This window comes from Lepisosteus platostomus, chromosome 2, assembly GCF_059453375.1.
Source record: "Lepisosteus platostomus isolate fLepPlt1 chromosome 2, fLepPlt1.hap1, whole genome shotgun sequence".
Classification (NCBI taxonomy): Eukaryota; Metazoa; Chordata; class Actinopteri; order Semionotiformes; family Lepisosteidae; genus Lepisosteus; species Lepisosteus platostomus.
In genome coordinates, this window is record NC_142612.1 from 80,717,436 (window position 1) to 80,739,112 (window position 21,677).

A 21,677-nucleotide genomic window follows, 5' to 3' on the forward strand; every position below is an offset into this window, starting at 1 on the left:
TGTAATTATGCAAATGAACAAGTCAATAATTAGGACCTTTTTCATGTTATTGTGTAACTAGAGTGTTTTCCACACTGAGTAGAGGCATAGTTTATGGGGTTTTGAACTGCATTCCATATCTACTGTTGTCAGAAGCATCCTAAAAATTTTGGTTTTCACCCACAAATTACAAGGGGCAAACATATTCTAGGCAAACAAACAACGTTTTATCTTGTAACTGTTCGGGTTCGATCTAATTTAACAAGACCTTTAACTTTAACTTTAACTTTCCCAAAATTACACACATTTTATTGAGACAGTTATCAGCAGATATCTAGGTCATGAGCTAGTTACTTCACTTAGCTAGGCTTTATTCAAGGGGTTAAACAGTGAGCAATTACTGATAACATATACCGTGCTGTTGTATGAGGTAGAAGTGTTGAACAGCCTCCCGAAGTTTGTACCCTGTCTTTATACTCCCCTGGTATATTAAGCTACAGTTTGTGCATCATATTGTCTGTACACTCTATTAATTAATTATAGTAAAAGCAATCAGTTGGAGCACTATATACAAATTTCAGAGGACAAAGATCAAAGCCCCAGAAATTCTGGAATTATGACTGGTACTGTACTAAACAAGAACAGAGCTCCACAGTGGTCTACCCAAGTCCTGCTCTGCTCAAGCTCCAGAGCAAAAGACAACCCTGCTGTCAGAAAGGTGCCAGCAGTTGGCCTTTCAGGTTGCAGTACAGAGAAGGGTTTGCATGTGGTACCAAGTTCAAAGGAGCCTTTGAGATGTGTGTGAGGTTCCCACTGATATGCTGTATTGGTGACAGGGAGGGTGCAAAATTAAATAATTCAGATTTTTTCTAGTTTCACCAAAAAGAACATTAATAAATGGACCATGAAAAAACTACCACCATGATTATTGAAAAGGTCCAGAAAAATGATTCCTTGTATGCTAGTATTATAGTTTTTCATCTGCAGTTAATTTGTATTTATATGACATATCATAAATGTATCACTATAAATATCCTTGCAGATAAATAGGGTCAAAAAAGGAAATAAAGACATATTTTTAATATTTTTATTAAAAATGCAAAATCAACAGGCAGACAACTTCTCGCTTTTCAGAAATTACATTACTGTTGGATTTGATGTATTTTAAATAAATAATATCCTTACACTTAGATAGCGCTTTTCTGGATACTGCACTCAAAGCGCTTTACAGGTAATGGGGATCCCCTCCATCCCCAGTGTGCAGAACCACTGGATAATGCGACGGCAGCCAGAGTGCGCCAGTACGCGCCCACACATCAGCTAATCTATTTTTTTATTCATTGCCGTGTTTAAAATTAGCAAGATAATACCCACAGCAGTCTTCACCCACTGGTTACAATTCGTATACTGGTGAAGATACAATAGATAAGACTTTATTGATCCCGAAGGGAAATCGATTAATTTCAATGCAATTCAGGAAATCTAGCTAACGGTCTTGTCCGGTCAACAGTCTTGAGTGGCCGAGGGCTGTGATGTCAGGCTTTTTAGGGCTCAGCTCCGCCATGCACAACTTGTTGTTGTTCAGCTCAGTTATATTGCGGTTCTATTTCTCGTGTTGCGCCACAGTGTCCCGGAGCCAGACGAGCAGGCACGCGCTCGTGGCTCGGCCCGGCTGCGCGGGCGCGCGCGGCGCGAGGGTGTCAATCACGCCTCGCCGCGACAGGCTGCGTCGCTTTCCGGCAGTGCGCGGCGTGACCTCATGTCGGTGTGGAAACGCTCGGGAAGCCTGGCCGTTCCTGCTCGGGAGCAGAGTCTGAAAACAAAATAAGGTCACGCACATGGTTGTCACGATTACAAAAACATAGCGCAGAGGATGGTGAGTAAAAGCCCTGCTTCTGGTAATGAAGAACGCTATTGCTTAAACAATAAGACTGACGGCCGTCTTCCCATGCACAAACTGGGAAACGGCATTATTTTAGCTGTCTGCACTAACTCTAGCACACCTGCTAGCTATGTTTTTCTTCGAAAAATAGCGAAAATTGATTAGTTACTACCTAAAAGTAAGGCAAGCTGATAAACATAGCGGTAGGACACCAGTAGCTATGCTGTTATTAACAACACGGAAGTTTCATTTGAACACAGCTTTTCTTGGTGTCCAGAATTTAGGCGCACGATTTGAATACGATATGATTATTAAGAACACATTTCAAGACATTAACGCTATTAAGTCCAGTCATATTGTACTGGGGATAGTGGTTAAGTTGGATGAATTTGTAAGTAGAAAAAGAACAGAACGTTTTGTTATCAGCATGGATATTTTTTTAACTGTATAGATAGATAAGATAAAGAGCCAGCAGCCATGTCACCCTGCAATTGGCAGCCCACTGGAGCTCAGCAGGTGTGAGCCTGGTCAGTACCTGGATGGGAGACCTCCTGGGAAAAACTAAGGTTGCTGCTGGAAGAGGTGTTATTGAGGCCAACAGGGGGTGCTCACCTTGCGGTCCATGTGGGTCCTAATGCCCCAGTATAGTGACGAAGACACTATACTGTAAACAGGCGCCGTCCTTCGGATGAAACCTATAACCGAGGTCCTGACTCTCTGTGGTCATTAAAAATCCCAGGGCGTTTCTCGAAAAGAGTAGGGGTGTAACCCCAGCGTCCTGGCCAAATTTCCCATTGGCCTTTACCAATCATGGCCTCCTAATAATCCCCCTCTATGAATTGGCTACATTACTTTGATCTCCTCCCCCCCCCTCCGACGGCAGGCGGAGCGATGCGCCGGTTGGAGTATTTCTCAGTCCTATTTAATGGCAACGTCAGCTCAAAGATTTGGTTCAAACCACCAAATGGAGACGGGCGCGCTGACAAGCGGACCCTGCTGATGCGGGATTAACGCTAGGATGAGAGAGAGATAGATAAGATAAGACTTTATTGATTCCATAGGGAAATTGATGTGTTACAGCAGTCCAGCCCAAGACAAGCAAAAACAGACATCAGAATAGACGAAACGTTATACAAAATAAATAAATAAAAATAAATACAGAGGTGTGTGCAAAATATGATGATCATAGTCACTGTAAAAACAATAAAAATATGTGCAAAATGTGCATAGGTTTATACAGATTAATTTCCAAAAAGTACAATGGAGCAACATGCAAAAAAAACAAACTGTATAAATATGACATAACGGCCAGTCACTATTTCTTTTGTCATTTTGGAAGTCCGGAGGTTACTGGAATTGTTTTCCTGAGAAAACCCCAGTAACAGGAAATTGAGGATGTAAATGTAAATAATTAAGAATTACAACGTGTAATTTCATACTGATGAAGTGCTGGCGGTTATTGTTGCCTATCTCCCTGTCTTCTCTAGTCTGCAGATGAAAGTGTAATTATTTTTTTCATCTATCAATTAGAGCGACTGTGTAATCAAGGGTCTTTGTCTTGCTTTTATTTGCAGGCCAGCACTATGATAGCAGTTGGCCTGACAGTAGCGGCTGCGGGATTCGCTGGTTGGTAAATTGAAGACATTCTGTACAAAGTTACCTCTTTATATTGAATTAAGGGTTTTAAAAACTATTTTACATCATAACCAATTCACTTTCCCCTTTCATTTTTAAATAATTGCTGTGAAGTGGGTTTTCAAGTATTAATGTTTGTATGTTGAATTCCAAATTTGACACCACACAAGCCTGTGCCACTTTGTAAAATGCTTTGAAGTTCGGTAATTCTTGTGACTTTCATGGCTTTCTACAGTGATAGTTCAAAAGGCTTGAGGTGAAGTGCAGCATTCTCAGTTGTATTTAAAGAATAACAAGTATGTGTAAACTTATTTGTCTATGCTGCACAGACTAATAAAAGCATCAGAGTCTAGAGTTAATATATTCTCAGGATTCCTGGTTTTACTGGTGACTTGAATAGTGGTTGATTTTTTCTAATCCCTAATTTTGATGTCTTATTCTGTGCTCTTTCCAGTGGCGTGCTGTGAAGCAAGCATATAGCATTTTGTGCATGGTATAAAACTTTTTGTAATGTGCACACAATGATTAAATCCAGCCAATAAGTTAATTCTGGCAGCAAGTCAACTATAATGAAAGCTTTTTGCTTGCCTTACTGAAATCTAAATTTCATTTGTCTTTTTTCAGAAAGGGCTGTGCTTTATAACCCAGTAGGGTACACAGATACCCAAGCGGTTTCTTTGGGACAGCCAGCAGGGCTTCAGATGTCCACTGATCAGGTAGTTGCGTGGAAGTGTCTGTCTGTGCTTTAAAGCAGAGAAAGACCCTCACGCCATTGTAGTAGAGTAGGGTAAGTTAGAACTGAGAATATATACTAAGAGCTCATTTAGGCATCTGTCTACTCTCACCTGTTGTGCGTAGATGCATGTGAATTAAGCTCTGACAACTTTTAAAACTAAACAATAGTTTGCTTTCTGAAAAGTTTAATTATTCTAGCGAGTACCAAACCGGATATTGTGTATCTCCTTTGGAATCATGTCAGCAGCACGTCCCACATTGTGGACATTATAGAGGAGGACGAGGAACATAAAGTTTTTCAGTCAGAGCTGCTCTGCTTCGAGTGACAGTTCCACCTCAAGGTCAAACAGAGGGCAATCTCCTTTCCCCTGTTTCAAAGACCACCTTGCAAAAAAGAAAAAAGTGCAATTCTTTCCAAATATTTTAAGAAAGTCCTTCTTTACTGTGACCAGTGAACAAGACTTACAGCATTTTTGGCAATGACAGAATGGACTATACTGCTTTGATCAAGACATTTTGAATCTCGTTTGTCCCATAAGGAAGTTTCTCACTGTCTTGTGTAACTGAAGATCGCTGTGAGCTTGTCCAGATGTCCAAGCAGTTTACAAGTGTTGCTGGTGAGCTCTGTGACATCATTGACAAAAAGTAGACAAGGCCAGCAGAAGAGTGTCTTCAGAGATCTTGTAGATTGCTTCAGTGGAATACCCTTTCAAGCCTTACCCTGCTTTTCTGTATGTGCTCTCATAAGTTTAATCTTATATTCTTGTCTGCAAGAAAATAATTCTTTATCCATTTACACTTCAACTCTCGACATGTTCATCCCATGATGCAACAGAGACACTATTGACCTGTATTCCACAGCAAGGGAGATTCACTTCTTAGCTGCCTTTTCCAAAGCGTGATTTGTAGACAGATCAGCACAATTGGCGTCATGTTGATCAGAAAAAGAGACGTAACGTATGCATTACATCAGCTGGGAAAAAAAGGGTGATTTCTTAGATCCTGACTTACATCTATCTAGCCTTAAATTCTTTGCATTTATTTGGCGTTTTTCATACCAGTGCTTTACATACGGGGGGGATTCACTTCATCCACTGATGTGCAGCACCTACATGTGTGCTTCAGTTGAGTGAAAGCTAGGTAGGTAAAGGGGGAACATAATTGGGGTTAGACTGTACAGAGCCCTGACTGAAATCTGGCCAGGGCACCACGTTTAACATCCATGCTCTTACAAGCAATTCCACTGGATCTTTAATGACCAAGCTGTTAGGATCTTGGTTTAGGATTTCATCTGAGGTTCAGCACCTTTGCCCGCACTTTGCCCAGTGCTTAGTTTTAGAAACTCTGGTTCAGGGGGAAGAGTCCCACCTACTGGTCCATCAGTAGCACTCACAGCAGTACCCTGGTTTTCTAATAACTGTAGTGATATAGACTGTTAACATGGTTCGCACATTATTGGGCATGCAAAGCATGAGTTGCAGAAAAAAACGGCACGCCACTGGTTCATTCATGAAAAAATTGAAACGCTTTGCCTGACATCTCGCTCTTCCTGTTTTAGGCCGTTACGCTGTGCAGGCAATGAAGCACATGGAACCTCAAGTAAAACAAGCCCTCCAGAGTCTTCCGAAGTCTGTAAGGCAGTCCGCTCCGTCTTTCCAACAAGTTCAGCTTTGCAGAAAATTCAGTATGAAAACTGACCTGCTTATTTCAGATATTGAAGATTCATATTTAGCTCATTCTATCTATAAAAAGCTGAAATGCTGATGGAAATTATAAACAAAAGAATGGTTTTGAAGGATTTCTAATATGTCTGTCTAGCTGATTTTCCTACAGCTGCTATAAATGCTTGTAATTCTCTTAAAAGCCATGGGAATCCAATGTTAAGTTTGCACATGAATCCGGGACTAGACATAACCCCTCACAGGGCTGATGTAAGTAACAGTGTACTCGCAGGATTCAGTTCAGGCCCATTGCTCTTGTTGAGCTGTGTCACAGATTTAGATTCTGGTACAGTTAACAAATTAGTTATAATTAGTAATGATACAAAAGTAAAGTAAGTTGCAAATGGAAACAGCCACAGTGGAATTACAGAAAGATAAGTGATCCATGCAGGAAGTAGCAACATGTACTATAAATTCATCCTTCTACTAAATCTCCAATCAGGCAAGATAAGCAAAATAGCTTCCCTTTCCCTGTATCCTTAATTATGTTCTTATTACAATTACAGGCTTTCAGTGGTGGGTACTATAGAGGTGGGTTTGAGCCAAAAATGTCCAAGAGAGAAGCTGCCCTTATTTTGGGGGTTAGGTATGTCAATTCAGAGTCTCATATAGTCACCATTAAATAATCCTTTATCATTTTTGTGAAAAGAATAATTGGAATACATTTTTTCTACAGTGATTAAGAATCTATTGATTATAAGGACAGAGATGTTGTTAAGATTTTAAGGGTTAGCCCACTTACCTATTTGAAAAAGATGTTCAGTTATTTTAATATATGCACCTACACTTTCACATAAAACTATAAACTGTTGAAATGTAGTTGAGGTTTCCTACCTGCACTTGAAAGTGATGTGAAACCAGTTTACAATCATTCTTAGTTTAAATTCAACATAATTGACTTTAATACCCATGCATCTACCCCCTGGTAAATTTTCACTTTTAATTACCTTTAGCCCTACTGCCAACAAAGCTAAGATAAGAGAAGCACACAGAAAGATAATGGTATTGAATCATCCAGATAGAGGTATGTATAAAATATTGTTCTATTTTGTATAATAAATATTTGTTCTCTGCCATTTGTACCAATATGGGCTATTTTATATTCTAGAACTGTGGTATGAATGTATGTTGTTAGAAAATACATTTTCCTCAGTGTTTCTATAGTGGGCCTGAGAGATCTACTTTAAAGTAAAATAATTCACAAATATTATAACTGCGATATGTTCATTCTTCCTTACGATTGACCATTGGCTTTTTTTTAGGTGGATCTCCCTATCTGGCAGCAAAAATTAATGAAGCTAAAGACTTGCTTGATGGACAAGCTAAGAAGTAGAGGAGATAAATGGAAGATCTTTTTATTGCACAGAATGGTTGGGATGAGTGTTAAAGATTTTTTAAATAATGTTTGGAATCGTTTTTAGTAGTTATAATAAACACTAAGATGTTTGCACGTTATTATATGAACATTTTTCACATTTTCCATAACTAATGCAGTGACTGGTATTTATCTTAATAATACTCTTTTTAGTGGAGAGTTAAGGTATTGTAATCAACTCTTACAGTTTCACAAAATGATGGAAATAGTTTCTCATTTAAATGACAGCTGATGACAAGTACCATTAATCTGAAACCTCTGTTAGGCCCTCCATGATGAGCACAGATTAACAGTCTCTGTGTGTAACTGTCTTTTTTGAACATTAAGTTTATTAAAAGATTATAGATTGCCAAAGCAAACATCAACACTGGATCAATGGTAAAATGCAGGCTTTTGAGTTTAATGTTGTCATCAGAGAACTGATTTGACAGAGTAAATAGCTGTCTAACCAAGTAAGCACTGTATATACACACAGGAGTCTTTTATTTTTATGAAAATGAAAACATTGATACAGAATTGTGAAAGTTAAAAAAGGTAACATATTCAAGTCGAAAGATGGAAGATCAAGTTTTATTTAAGAACTACCTGCATACAAAACATATTGCACAACAACCAAAAGGATAATTTAAAAAAATCCCGGACTAACCAACAGTTTACATAACAAAAAAAATTCTGGAAATTGATCTTTCAGTAGTTCAATTAATGTTTTGAAACACTTTCAGCCAGTTTAGTGTTTAAACAAAATCTATGCTTTGTTTTTAAATACTGTACATTTTTAAATAAATAAACCAAACAAAGCCCCTTTGCAAAACAGTCACTGCCAATATCTCTCCAGTGTTCCTGCAGACAAGAAGTAAAATCCATTCCTCCAGCATTCTGCAGGAATTGTCTTACAGCATTTAAAAAAATGGACAACAAAGTTTGAGTAAAACAGACCAGTTTCCAGACTGACAAATTCTAATGGGAAAAGTACAATTCAGTGCAATTTTTTGACTGCATTTACTAAATTTCCTCTTATGAAGAAGTGGTTGCATATTAAAACGTAACAAAAGCAGCTAATACTTTTCATAACAGGTATTAGGATGTCAGGGGTCTTCCCGTAATCGTCTTATTCAACAAGAGTTATGTTTTCTACGGCCAGCAAACTTCTTATGTTGAATCTACTTTCTGAAGGCACAACATCTGATAATGTACTTTGAACTTACTAAGTGTAATTTGTACTTATTATATTTTCTGGATCTATCCCATTGCGTTCCAGTATGAAGGAACTGAAAAGTGCAGTAAAAAAATCTGGCAGTCCATATTTCTATCTTTGGCAAGCTTGTACAAGCACTATTGTAACATGAAAGTTACTGTTAGATTTAGATTGAGTTACTTAAGAGACCCCATTCAGCACGGTTTCTTGATTATTTCCATCACCTTGATAAGTTACCTTCTGCGTTCTTTCAGTAGGAGTGCATTGAAACTTTCCTAGTTCGTCACCAGATCCATTACTAGGACCATTTATCATCTTTTCCAATGTGCTGTGTTCTTCTATGAGATCAACTTGCCCCTAACACACAGAAAAAAGGCATGTTGAAACACCAAGTCAAGCATCACTTACTATAAACAGGACCAGTTTCTATGCCGGATTAAAAGACTTACAAAGATGCAGGTTTTCATGCATGTACTTGTTTTTAGAAATGTAAGGAAAAAAGCAAGAAGTTAAACCAATTCAAGAATCACATTATAACTGTCTCATGATGCAAAGGTTTGTGTTGTGTTGCAGTTTACTGTATGGTAGTGGTTAAAAAAACTTTTTATACTACTACAATTGTTACCGCCAAACATCATATTACAATTAAATGAGTGTTTTATTTATACTAAATGCTTCCCCCCCCCCCCCCCCAATAAGTGACCGAAGCTTACCATTTCCTTTTTGTTCTTTTTCAGATTATCCTTTGGTGGGTTTTGTCTGCTCTGTGATTCAGCACGTGATATATAATCCGCCACTGTAACTAGAACACAAAGAATTCTAAAGGTTCATCTACTGAATTATAGTTTCATGCATAAAAAAACTGATTTTAGGAAGAATAAATTGTCCTTAAGTTCAATCAGGAATAGTTTTGTTTTCTGGAAAAAAAAAATCATGAATAGTGTACGGTGGCTCTTTGCACACTGACCGATGTGGGAAGGGACTACATGTAGTAGTATGGAGAGGCGATTAACTGACCGTTGTGGTATGTCTTATTTGTAACTAAGGTACAACTGTTCCTCTGTATTTTTAATCCTAAAGCTGCAATCCTACAATGTGCTTAGTCCAACAAGACACATCACTGGTGCTCTTAGATACTCTTACTCTTATCATAATAAAAAGGGTGTTATAATTATTTAATTCCATCCTTGTATTTTTTGAATTTTTAACATTTTTTTGCAAATGCTTTTAAGATTTAACAGAAGCAAATGAAATACTGTGCTGAGATGTGTTAAATAGTTCTCTGCATACAGCTTCAGCTGTAAGCACTTTCTCAGAAATGGAAGTGTCCATTTAGTGAAAGCAGCTTTAACAAAGCATTGATATTGAAAAGGATAAAGCAATGTGCAGTAGAAATGAAATGCAAAGTTCCTCCAAGCTATACGTTTTTAAGTATTTTCCCCATGCCATTATTACTTTTCTACACAGTAAACAAAGCTGACTCATCAATAGAAGCAAAGATAAGATGTGTATCACTGTATCTGTTTTCATGAACTGATTAATCAATGCATGACAGACATTTTCTTTAAGGAGTGATTTTCCCCATGCACAGAAATATCAGGGAAAACAAGAAAGGTTAATCACCCTGAAAATGAAATCTTATTGTTGTACATACAGAACAGAGTTTTTCTTTGGCATATAAACACACCTAAGAAGCAGCCACAGCTACTTCAAAACCAAACATTAGATCTTAGGCAAAAAGACAGCACAGGTGTATTAGAGGTTTAGTTTGTAAGAAGCAATAATACAGTATTAGTTAATAGTTCAGTCTAAAAAATATGAGTCTCCAGTGGCATGCATTGTAAAACATAGGACTGGGATATAATTTAATTATAATTTAATTTAATAGAACTGGAATTTAACCCCAAAGAGAGAATGTGTTCTCAAAATCATAATGTTTTAAAAAGAGAATCTGTAGAGATGGTGTCTCCACATTAAGGACCACCAGTGAACACAGACTAAGGACCATATTTATAAAACGTACCAATACCTGAAGTTCTCACTTCTCTTAAATAATATAAGAAAATAAATTTGAAAAAAGTAACTTGAAATGCCTTGCAAATTAATTTAAGATCCCTTCGGGTATCTCTGATTTTGTAACATTAGGGTTTTGATACTCTTATATGAGCACTTCACAGTAAGAAAAGTACATTGGGATATCAAACTTCCAAGTCATTTTGTGGAAGCAGATTCCTTGGGATCAATCAGGAAACAGACTTACTAGCTTCTTGTCACTGGCAATTAAGTAATATGGCCAACACTGGCCTTCTCTGATTGTAACTTAATGTTCATCTGATGTGACAAAAAAATGCCTTATCAATATGGCCCCAAGTGTTGTACAGACTCCATCTCTCCACAGATCCACTGCTTTCTGTCCACATGGATCGGATCAGGGGATGCAGTTCCATTCTTGTGTCACTTCACTCTGTATTGTTCCTGGAGTAAAGCTGTTGAAAAGGGGGGAGGGCAGGGGCACTGTATGCCATTGGCCTAGGGACGGCACGTTCTCTCATGCTGCTACGGGACACGGGCCGCACAGAGCTGTGTCCGCCTGTTACCTGGCTGCCTGTCTTCTGCCGGTGGGCGGAGACGCCGCTTGCGGCTACGGTGACGCCGCTGAGGTTTTGCCTCCAAATCATCTACAAAAGGAAATTTGACGAAAACCTCTTTTTCAAGGAAAACTAAAATACTAAATTAATCTATTGGGGGTTGTTCGTTATCTAAAATGCTACATACATTTAATATCAGTAGTGAACAAAGCTATGAATGTTAACTCGGACATCATGAGCTTGTTTATTACTGCAATGAAAATTAAAAGACAAGCAATCGTAGATTAAGCTTTTATGGTATTTCTCTGAATTTTCAAGTGAATTTTTTTGTCCTAAAGGATCCCTAACATGTATGAGGGTGCCCTCTTCATTAGCCACTGAGGTACAGCACCCATGTGGAGATTAGCAGATCAGGTGGAGAAGGGAACGTTTAAGGAGGCCAGACACTGCAAGCCCACAGTGAAACCTAACCAGGACACCAGGGTTAACATCCCTCTTCTTCTGAAAGGTACTGTGGGATCTTTAAAGAGCAAACTGTCCGGACTTAAGCTTAAAGTCTCAGACAAAGGATGGCACCTCCCAGAGCACAGTGTTGCAGTCGCCACACTGGAAGATTGGTCTGGCTCACAGGGAAGAGCGCCACCTACTGGTTTACCTGCACCACTGACAGCACCAGCCTACTGTATACCTTTCTCCCACTCATCAGTGACTAAAAGCCCTTAATTTAATCCTGCTGTAGTACACCTAACATTTGCGATACCCTTTTCACATTTGGTATATGAATATTATTTTATAGGGCTATGAATAGCTTGACCCACAAACTCTGCTTACCTATACCATTCTCATTGACCGATGCACTATCGGACTCTGTCATGCCATCGATAACTGTGGCGTCCCCATCAGTCCTGCGCCTGCGGGAGCGCCGGCGCCGGCTGGCGCTGTGGTGAGAATCACTGTTGTCCGTGTCAGCAGTCTGGTCCGTTTCAGTGTTGTCCAATATGCTGTAAGGGTTGCTGTCAGGATCTTTGAGCACTACAGGGTGAAAGAACAGGAAATTCTTCACTTGAAGAGTTATTTTTCAGAACACAAATAAAAGACAGTATTAAAGCAAATTTGTGCATTAACAACATTAATTTGAGCACATGAAGAGGTTCTGAATACAGAACAAGCTGAAATGAGTTGATACCAAATAACTTGCAGACATACAGCAATCAAAAACCAAGTTTCTGAAAGACACACGTAAATGTAAAATGCTGAAAAATATTAAACTGCAACGCTGAGATGGTGCAATGCACGCTACCAAATAGTAACATGAATAAGGAGCCAAAGGTGGTACCTGAGCTGATGGAGGAGATGGCACTGCCCCGCCCTGCTGCCCGCCCTCTGCCTCCAGTGGCTCCACGGCCCCTGCCCGTCCCCGGCCGCCTCCTGCTGTCCCGCTGGTGCCTCAGCTCCCGGTCGCGGTCTTCCCCTGCCAGGGACCAGTCGCTCAGTTCGTCCTTCCTGTCCGACTCCGTTTCCGACGCGTTGGACTGCTCCGAATTTGTGCCTAACGCATAGGGGTCACATCACACAGTGTTGCCAACTCACCACCCCCTCACGGTCAGCCAAAGGGGTTGTGCGATAAACACTTCTGCATTCGATCTGACTGCTGGTATTTCATATTAACCTGCCATTTCTAGAGTTTTACTTAAAATGGGAAAACTCTGAACATTAAGGTTCAATCTTTAAAAATTATCAACTGGTAAAAGGCATGTATTATTGATTACTGCCAGGCGTTGGTACAGTATTATGAACTTGGAATACTCTGTGTGCTTGGAATCCTAAGTGTCAACAGAGTTTTTTTTAAGCAAGCAGGTTTGCTTATTTCTACATGCTTTATTTTAGGAATACCATAATCAATTAAATGTTTGGCAGTCTGAGTCCATTATATGGAGAATTGGCCTGTTTTTATCTGAGTTAAAGTGGTTAACTAGGCAGCCGTATGGCTGGTGATTAGTGCTCTGTACTAATCCAGACTGAAGAGTTGTCCCAAACAGGATGCTACCGACATTGAAATAACAGCATGAAAAAAACATTAAATTGTTATTCTATTGTTAAGTAAATTAAAATAAATATAATTAAAAAATAATTAATGCACATGATTGGGAATCAGACTGTGATTCCACGAAAAAAAGAACAGTGTTTGCTGCCATGAAAATCACACTGAAATTTAAATAAGAATGGTTACAAGTGAGAGGAGGCCATTTGACACACCTTAATCCACTTAATCCAAGGACCTCAACGAGCTTTTGATTATCAAGATGAAATTCAGCATCGTATTGTTGGCAAGATATATAGATTTCACATCTGTATCATTGTTTTACTCAGATGTAAGAAACAGTAAGAAACAACACACTGCACACAGACGTTACTTCCACGCTGAGAGTCAAATTAAATGTTTCTGCTGTTGAGCCTTCTGGCGTGTGAAGTAGTAAAACTATTTACAACTTTGAAGAATGACTGGAAAGCCACATCACTGAACCTGTCCAATTCAGTCATACCCTCACAGTAAATGCAGTAGCATTTTTCAGTAGTGGCTTTTCTGAACATGACCCTGACGTCTGTGCTGATCGCAGTGGAGGTCCATCAGCCACGAGGAGGAGTTACCATATCCAGAGGTGTAGTTGGGGCCCCTGCGTCCCCGGCCTCGGCCGCTGTAGGAGCGGCTGCCATGCAGGGAGGAAGCAGAGGTGCTCTCGTCCGTCGTGTAGCCTTTATCTTTCTCAGCAGTCCGGCTGGACGAAGGCCTGAAGCCCATCCCTATCTGCCGGAGCTGTTCATCTATCTGCAGCCTTTCCATTCTCAGCTGTTCGACCTCCTGGAAGCAAGCAAAATTCATGAAGATTAACTTAGGTGGGAGCTGCTGTTCCTTTAACTAGCCTTTAAGGATGACTGGTACGAACTTACATTAAGGTAGGAAATGTGATACTCCAGAAGAACATGAACGTTCCCAATACTCTCCTTTGTGCCAACAAATGTGAAAGGAACCATTCCCTGCATCAATAGACCAAAATTAACATGTTATTCTGACTATTCTTTTGAGATAAAATAAAACACCTCAATACAAACTGTGACATCCCAGCACACAATTTCTTGAATTTCTTCACCTCAGTTTCATATTTTTTATTGTATCACTCTGACATCATGTCACCATCCAGTTTTAATTTTTAGCTTCGTGGAGTACATAAATATAAAGGGTTTTTATGAAAACTTGAATGTTGTTAAAACAGAACATTCACCAAAGCAAACCACTGCTGGACACAAAATTCAAATAGTTCAAGTATGTAGCTGCTTCAGCATGCCTAGGAACAAGTAAAGGTTTACTCCATGCTGAAAAGAGAAGAAAAGAAACAACATTTCGGCTGTGGAGCCGTTCTCCTTTACAAAATTCAAATATTCAAATGGGCTCTTTTCTAGTTGTATCCAAACAAAAAAAAAATTCAAAGTTAAAAAATTCTATTGAACTGAAATGTGAGTTACAAGAATCGCATGGATGTTCTGGATAACTACACTGTTCCTTTACATTGCTCCTTGTACTTTGGTCAAACTGCAGCAGGAATGTAAGAGTTTACCTCTTCCCTGGGATGTCTGTTGTCATTGTCACCCTCGATTCGGACTCGTACAACTCCAGATTTATCCACAATTTCTTGGATGACTTTTCCAGCTTTACCAATCACTTTTCCTGAAAATGTCAAAACACATATGAAAAAGTGCTCAAAGCATATTCTTTTAAAGCACAAAACAAAAACTTACTTACCAACCAAATGTCTAGGAACCTGAGCAGAGTCTTCTATAAACTCAAGGTAACTCCTGGCCTTCTTTACTGCTTCAGCACTCTTTAGGGAAAAACATCAGAGGTTTGAAAAAGAGAGAGGTTTAGAGAGGTAAAGGCATGATAGTACAACCAAGTTATAAAGCAGTTAATGAATAACCAAATTCCAAGCACTTCACTCACCTCTCCATAAATTCTAAACGTACCGCTGTCTTCCTCCAGTTCAATTGCTGTAACTCCTGGCACTTTCCTTGCTTGCTGAATATTGCTGCCATGACTTCCAATGGCAAGACCCATCAAGTCCTCCCTCACAGTAAACTCCTCATGGAAGGCAGCTGCCAGCTGCTTTGTACTCTGTAATTAACAGAAATAAGCTAGACAATGAAAGGCAAGAAATGAGGTAGAAACTTAAATTTCAGAAATAAAATATAGAGCTGAGTATCACTGAGTACTTTAAAGGTTAAATCATCCACAATCAATAGGTGAAAATGCAATATAAATTAGTCATTTCCAATTTGATACATGCATATAAATGTAAACACTATTTTGCATAATGTTAATAACCATATTAGAACAAAGCAGAAAACAGCTAAGGAGAATATTTTAGAAGTAAATTCTACTGAGCTTTCTCTAACGTCACAACAAATCTCTTGGTGCATTCAGATAGTCAAATTCAAGCAAGCAAAAGTACATTTGTACCTCCAAGTGTTTCGTAGCTTCTTCATTTCTAGACATGAGCATCAGTTTTGTACGAATACTTCGCAAGTGCATGTCACTCAGTATGTTAACCCTCTTAATTGTGGCTTCATTTGTGGACTAAAGGAAATGACAAAAGTTAAATTCAACCCATTGAATAATTAAGATGATACCTTTGTTCCTGTCTTACAAAAAAATCACATCAAACTTATTACTGGAATCACAGAATTAAAACAAAATCTCTCACCAATATGACTAATTGGCCTATTTCCACACTGTAGAAGATGCGACAGGCTCCAATTGCTTTTTTAAAATCCTTATGTGCAAGTTCATTTTCACATCTACAACAACAATTGAAAAAATTAAATTATTAATGACAATGCAAATATCTGGGTGAAAGTTGCAGTTTCACCTGTGCCTTAAACAAACCTTTATATTTTGCCTGGGAAATAGTTACCAATTAAATCATAGTCTATTTAAAACTTAATGGACAACTTCTGCAGAGGTCTAAAATACTTTTCCCATAGTAGCTACTCTTTTCCACTGAAACTTACATTTAAACTTACACATGCTCCTTATAACACACATGTATTACCATATCATATCATTACTATTTTATTTTTATATTCCACTTACGCAACTCTCAGATCCTCAGGGACTGGTACAGTGCACTTGAAGAAAGTGTTCTTTGTCACAGGTTTGTTAAGATTGACTGGCCGAAGACGCTCAAAGGTGACTATTTCATTGTATGTGGCATCACAAGCAGCGTACTCAATAACATAAAACTAAAAAACATAAAATTGAAAAAGGTGAGAAATACTCTAAGCAAAAACTATTCACACTGCCTTCTCTTTCTCTATCGTTTGAAAAATATCTGGTAAATTGGTTAGGATACAGAGATAAGAGTCTGAAAAATCTGAGCCAAAACATGCAGTGTTAAAACTGTACAATGTTCTAGTAAGACCCTATTTAGAATAAAGAATTTTGGTTGCCGTGGTATAGAGATATTATTGCTGCTCTGGAGTCACCGGAGAAAAGAGCAACCAGATACACTCCAGGGCTGAAAAGAATGTCTTATGCTGAAAGGCTAAAAAAGCTGAACTGTCTCAGTCTCGAACAACGGCGACTATGAATGGACCTAAAACAAGTATTCAAGCCCTCAAAAACATTGACCAAATCAACACTTTGATGTTCAAGACCCTCAACAGGAAAACATTAACCAGGAAGTGCATTTAAAAGCATGAACAGGTGGTACTTCCTTAGACAAAAAATTGTGGGAGTAGAGAACAAGATAATCAGCCCAGTTGCTGCAGCCAATACTGTGTTTCTTTTAATTAGGAAATGACTGGAGCGATCCTCAGATTAACTAGCTACTAACTACCAAACAGGCCAGTTAGGCCAAATGGCCTGCTCTAGTTTGTTACCATTCTTATTCTTATCTCCAGAGACGACACCTGCTCAACCTGCCTGACTGTGTGGATCCCATATTGGTATCATCAGTCACCTTTGGCTACAAGGCATAGTCAAGGAATAAGGCAGCTGATTAAAGGTCAATAAATGTTTAAATCACCAATTCACTGCCTTAAGTGAAAAATAAAGATGAAAAAATATGTGATGCATCACGAACAGAACACAGTAAACTATGGGCTTACACGTCAGCCTTTACTTACATCACCCTTCATCATTCGCACTTTTGCCAGCCACCATCCACATGGCTCCTGATCATTAGCTCTGGAGTAAATCTGAGTAAGGAATTCGAAAAATTAAAAGCCATGAAAAAACAGATAAGCTGACAAACACAAAAGCTGCTGTCTAAAGATTCTTTCTGTAAACAATTACCAGTACAGCACACAAGTTTAAAGACAACGTGCTCATAGATTACAGAGCAATTCCACTAATAAAAAACAAACCAGAAAACACAGCAGATTAAAAAATCTACCTCAACTTCTTCACCTTCACCAATTTCCTTTTTTGCATCTGGAGGAGGCGGCAATCGTACATCACTGAAAGGAACCTGCCGTTCTGGTTGCCAGCTTTGAGAAACAAAATCATTACTCTATTGCTGCTACAGCATATTCACTTTCAAGGCTGAAAGATCTGACACTATCCAATAATCACTGCAAATTTAGTTACTATTCTAAGATCTCATTAAAACAATAAAAATACATCTTTCAGACACATATTTCTTTCATTATTTTTATATAAAGCATAACGTACATTCAAATCAGTTATCATGACAGGCTCCAACAAGTAGCCCCTGCCAGAATCCGATCCAGAAAGCACATTCAGAGGTGCTTGCAAATGCAGAAGGCAGTATTTATATTCCACAAAGCAAAATTGAGAAGCATGAAAATGAGCCACTTCCAACTTGATCAACCTGAGCTTCCTGTCTTGAATTCTTCATAAAGCAGCTTGGTTATGATTTTTTTTTTTAATCCAACACGAAGTTACTGTTAAAATACTTACTTATTTTCAAAGACAATGGTAAGTGAGTCATCATGGACATCTTTGACAAATCCCTAAAACATAAGGAATTCAAGTTACATCTTAATGACATTTTCCAGATGTATCCTAACTGCCTTCAGTTATTGTTAGTCATCCAATGTGCATACCCACGCAATACTATTTTAATGTACAAAATGCAATAGAATGTGTTTACATTTGATGTTTAAAATTAACTGATATTAATACTTTTTAAACAAGTATTATGCATATAAGAACAATAGTGTAACTCTAGCCATTTAACCATGCGCCTTGGAAAAAGCAGACAAACTCATTATTTAAACTCATTATTTGTCTTAGACCTTAAAACTAAAACTGACCCAGTTAAATGTATAATTAGTTCAATAACCTTACCAAAATGCCCCATAGTAGACTCTAAGGAACAGAATTAAAGACCACTGCTGTACACTACTGAAGTAAATGACAGTTTAGGTCCAGTTCCTTGACAGTTTTTCCAATTATGTCAACCTTCTAAACCAATGTGTTTATAGATGGAGAAAGGAGCCTGTACAGATGTTATGTAAATGTCTAAACAGAATACACGAAGAAACAAATGTCTGAAATCACATATCTACTGTTGACAACAGTTTATCTTTTTCTTCAATAGGAGAAACACATATTTTACATGAAACAAGAATCACATCATTTAATGAGATACTTAAGAGATGCTTTTGCTTTGTGTTAGTGAAGGATTTGCATACCCACACAAGTACAAAGGGCAAAGTGGTGCTGGTTAACAGCATGACTGCTAAAGGACAAATTCCAGAGACTAACACCACTAAACTCTTCTCATTAATTCTCTCCGAAAACTATTTTTTCTTTTCCATCTGTCATAGCTTTTTTATTTTACTTATGTAAGCACTATATGATATTACATTATATAATTATATTATACATTACATTATATTTTATAATAATCTGATTGTGAAAATGTTCTACTTTGAAACTACATAAACTGCTGTTTTTTTCACTGTATTCAGATATTGTTTAAGTCATACTGTAATAAGTCATTACTTTACCTACAGAAAGTTAAAAAAAAGAAAACATAACAGAAATATTTGCGTTTAGTAAAAAGCATCTGTCTTTTGCATAACTAGCTATGTGTAAGCCCATGTTTTAAATATAGCTCAGAGTTCCAAGCTATCCTTTGAACCTGACAACAGCTCAAGATTGACAGTGAACAGCTGTCAGACCACATATTGCTCTGGGATTGAGTGACATTCTAGGAATAACTTCAGCATGATACAATAGCTACTTAATACTATTAACAGATGTATTTTCCTACCATGGACTGAACAAGTTAGTTCGACAGACAGTAACAGCTGTCAATACCTAAACATCTAGTAATCACACATCTTAGTGCTTATGTACAACAAAATTAAAAAGGAAAAGGAAATTAAGAAATGTAAAAGGCACAAAGTATTACATTTAGTGTATAAGTCTGATTTTTTTAAGGAGTCGACAGTACAATAATCTACTTGTTACATATAAGATACAAAAGTGATGCAAGTCAAACTCAACAGTGAAATGACATGCAGAAGAAGCAAACAGAGAGCTCACAATCAAAGACACCGCTAAACTAAACACTGCATTTTCATATGAACACAGGAGATAGTTTTCAAGACAAACTCTTCAGTGAATTTAACTGCATGCAGTGCCACATATTTTATAAACCAGGCCTCCAATCTTAAATAATTGCTTACACTTATATAGCGCTTTTCTGGACACTCCACTCAAAGTGCTTTACAGGTAATGGGGATCCCGTCCACCACCCCCAGTGTGAAGTAAATGACATTCCCTTCAACTTCCATTATTACGACAAGGGAGATTCCTTTGTATTAGAATCAGAACGGGTTCTTCTGCTTCAACTGTTTATCATAATCAGTTCCCCTAACAACAGTTAGACCCAACCTAAACATATATCAGTCGTTAGACCTGTCACGCTTTATTTCAGAAATACGAAAAGGCCCTTATTAAAAAGATTCGGCACATCTAAGAGCTGGATTATAAAAACAAAAATATAGTTACGTTACTGACAGCTACTGTTTAGTAGCCTTTGACATATTAACAAGGCTAATGGAACAAAGGAATGGAAATGTGCTTTTCCCATCATCGTGCAAATGAAGGGAATGAGATACACGGACGCTTCAGGTGCGTCTCTCAACACATTTGAATCTTCCTGCACTTTTATAAAACTTCTCTTAAACTCACCAGACCTCCAGGCTGAGCAAGTCAACGGATTCAGTACTTAAAAATCCCAGTGACTGCTGATCGTGTTCCACTCATTTTGTATAAAATATTAAAAACTATGCCCACCATTAAAATATCAAAGATCTTGTCAACATGAATAACGTAACAATATAACGAACAATATTAATCCTTATTAAATAACATCTGAGATAGGCCTGTATTAACAAGGGAAAGAATATATCAGTCCAAAAAAGTTCAAATATTTAAGTTTACAAATATATATCCCCAGACTGAATACATAATATGGGTTATCAAACTCTAGAATATAAAAATGCATATATACGTGAGTATGTAAATAAATCATAATGTAACTGACAAAAGATCAGACATTTTTGTGTCCTCGTCAAAGGCACTTTCTTACAGACTTATTTAGCAAGAACAATCCCGTGAAAACAACCTGTACATTTCCGTACACAAAGCTTTCTTCTCCTTTTTAGATAATTTATTTTATCGGAATGATTTGAATGTTTTTACCTTGTAATAAGCTCCGTTGGAGCCACGGACTTCTACCGTCAGTTCCTCCATATTGGCCACGCAATGTACTCTGGGAAAGCATTCTAGAAACTTACACCGTCACAGAGCACCGTGCGTCTGCATAGTGGAGTGTACATACGGAGCACATCACTGCACAACATGTATACACACAGTACATCACTGCACAGAGCACATCATTGCACAGCATGTACACACACAGTACATCACTGCACAGAGTACACCACTGCAAGCATGTATACACACTGCACAGAATGTAAACACACAGTACATCACTGCAGAGAGTACAACGCTTCTCAACATGTATACACACAGTACATCACTGCACAGAGCACACCACTGCAAGCATGTATACACACAGTACATCACTGCACAGAATGTATACACACAGTACATCACTGCACAGAGTACACCACTGCACAGCATGCACACACACAGTACATCACTGCACAGAGTACACCACTATTACTATATACTATTATAGACGATTTACGTCTATATTGGGTGAACCACATAGGAATCACAGTCCTTTTTATACAGTACATAAGCCCCCCCATTTTAGGGGACCAAAAGTAACTGGACAATTAGCTGCTCAGTTGTTTCTTGGCCAGCCGTGTGTCATTGCAATGTTAGTTCATGCACAAGAGAGCTGAAAAAGGGTCTAGAGTTGATTCTAGATGTGGCATTTGCATCTGGAGTCTGTTGCTCCAGATGCAAATGAGGACCAAAGAAGTGTCAATGCCAGTGAAGTTGACCATCATGTGGCTGAAAAATCAGAATAAATAAATCGGAGACATAGCCCAGACATTAGGT

At 38.3% G+C, this 21,677-nt stretch overlaps 2 protein-coding genes across 7 annotated transcripts; one reads left to right on the forward strand and one right to left on the reverse strand.

The window, feature by feature from the left end:
* Positions 1–1,696: 1,696 nt before the first annotated feature.
* Positions 1,697–9,696, forward strand: dnajc19 (DnaJ (Hsp40) homolog, subfamily C, member 19). Its single transcript, XM_088622333.1, has 7 exons — positions 1,697–1,855; positions 3,436–3,487; positions 5,790–5,863; positions 6,459–6,538; positions 6,906–6,976; positions 7,215–7,322; positions 9,260–9,696. The coding sequence occupies exons 1-6, from the start codon at positions 1,853–1,855 to the stop codon at positions 7,283–7,285; spliced, it is 351 nt and encodes a 116-aa protein (XP_088478459.1). The 5' UTR covers positions 1,697–1,852; the 3' UTR covers positions 7,286–7,322; positions 9,260–9,696.
* fxr1 (FMR1 autosomal homolog 1) lies at positions 7,700–20,995 on the reverse strand. Of its 6 annotated transcripts, none has more exons than XM_088622287.1 (17): positions 20,847–20,995; positions 18,087–18,139; positions 17,560–17,653; positions 17,291–17,362; positions 16,257–16,405; positions 15,868–15,961; positions 15,624–15,740; positions 15,108–15,278; positions 14,910–14,988; positions 14,725–14,834; positions 14,060–14,146; positions 13,760–13,970; positions 12,447–12,659; positions 11,942–12,142; positions 11,120–11,200; positions 9,236–9,324; positions 7,700–8,879 (listed from the first exon to the last, which is right to left on the reverse strand). In XM_088622287.1, the coding sequence occupies exons 1-17, from the start codon at positions 20,895–20,897 to the stop codon at positions 8,703–8,705; spliced, it is 2,049 nt and encodes a 682-aa protein (XP_088478413.1). In that variant the 5' UTR covers positions 20,898–20,995; the 3' UTR covers positions 7,700–8,702. The 6 variants fall into 6 exon arrangements, with proteins under 6 accessions (XP_088478413.1, XP_088478423.1, XP_088478403.1 ...); XM_088622297.1 differs by having other exon boundaries at positions 9,236–9,318; positions 14,060–14,152; XM_088622277.1 differs by having other exon boundaries at positions 14,060–14,152.
* Between the last annotated feature and the right edge of the window lie 682 nt (positions 20,996–21,677).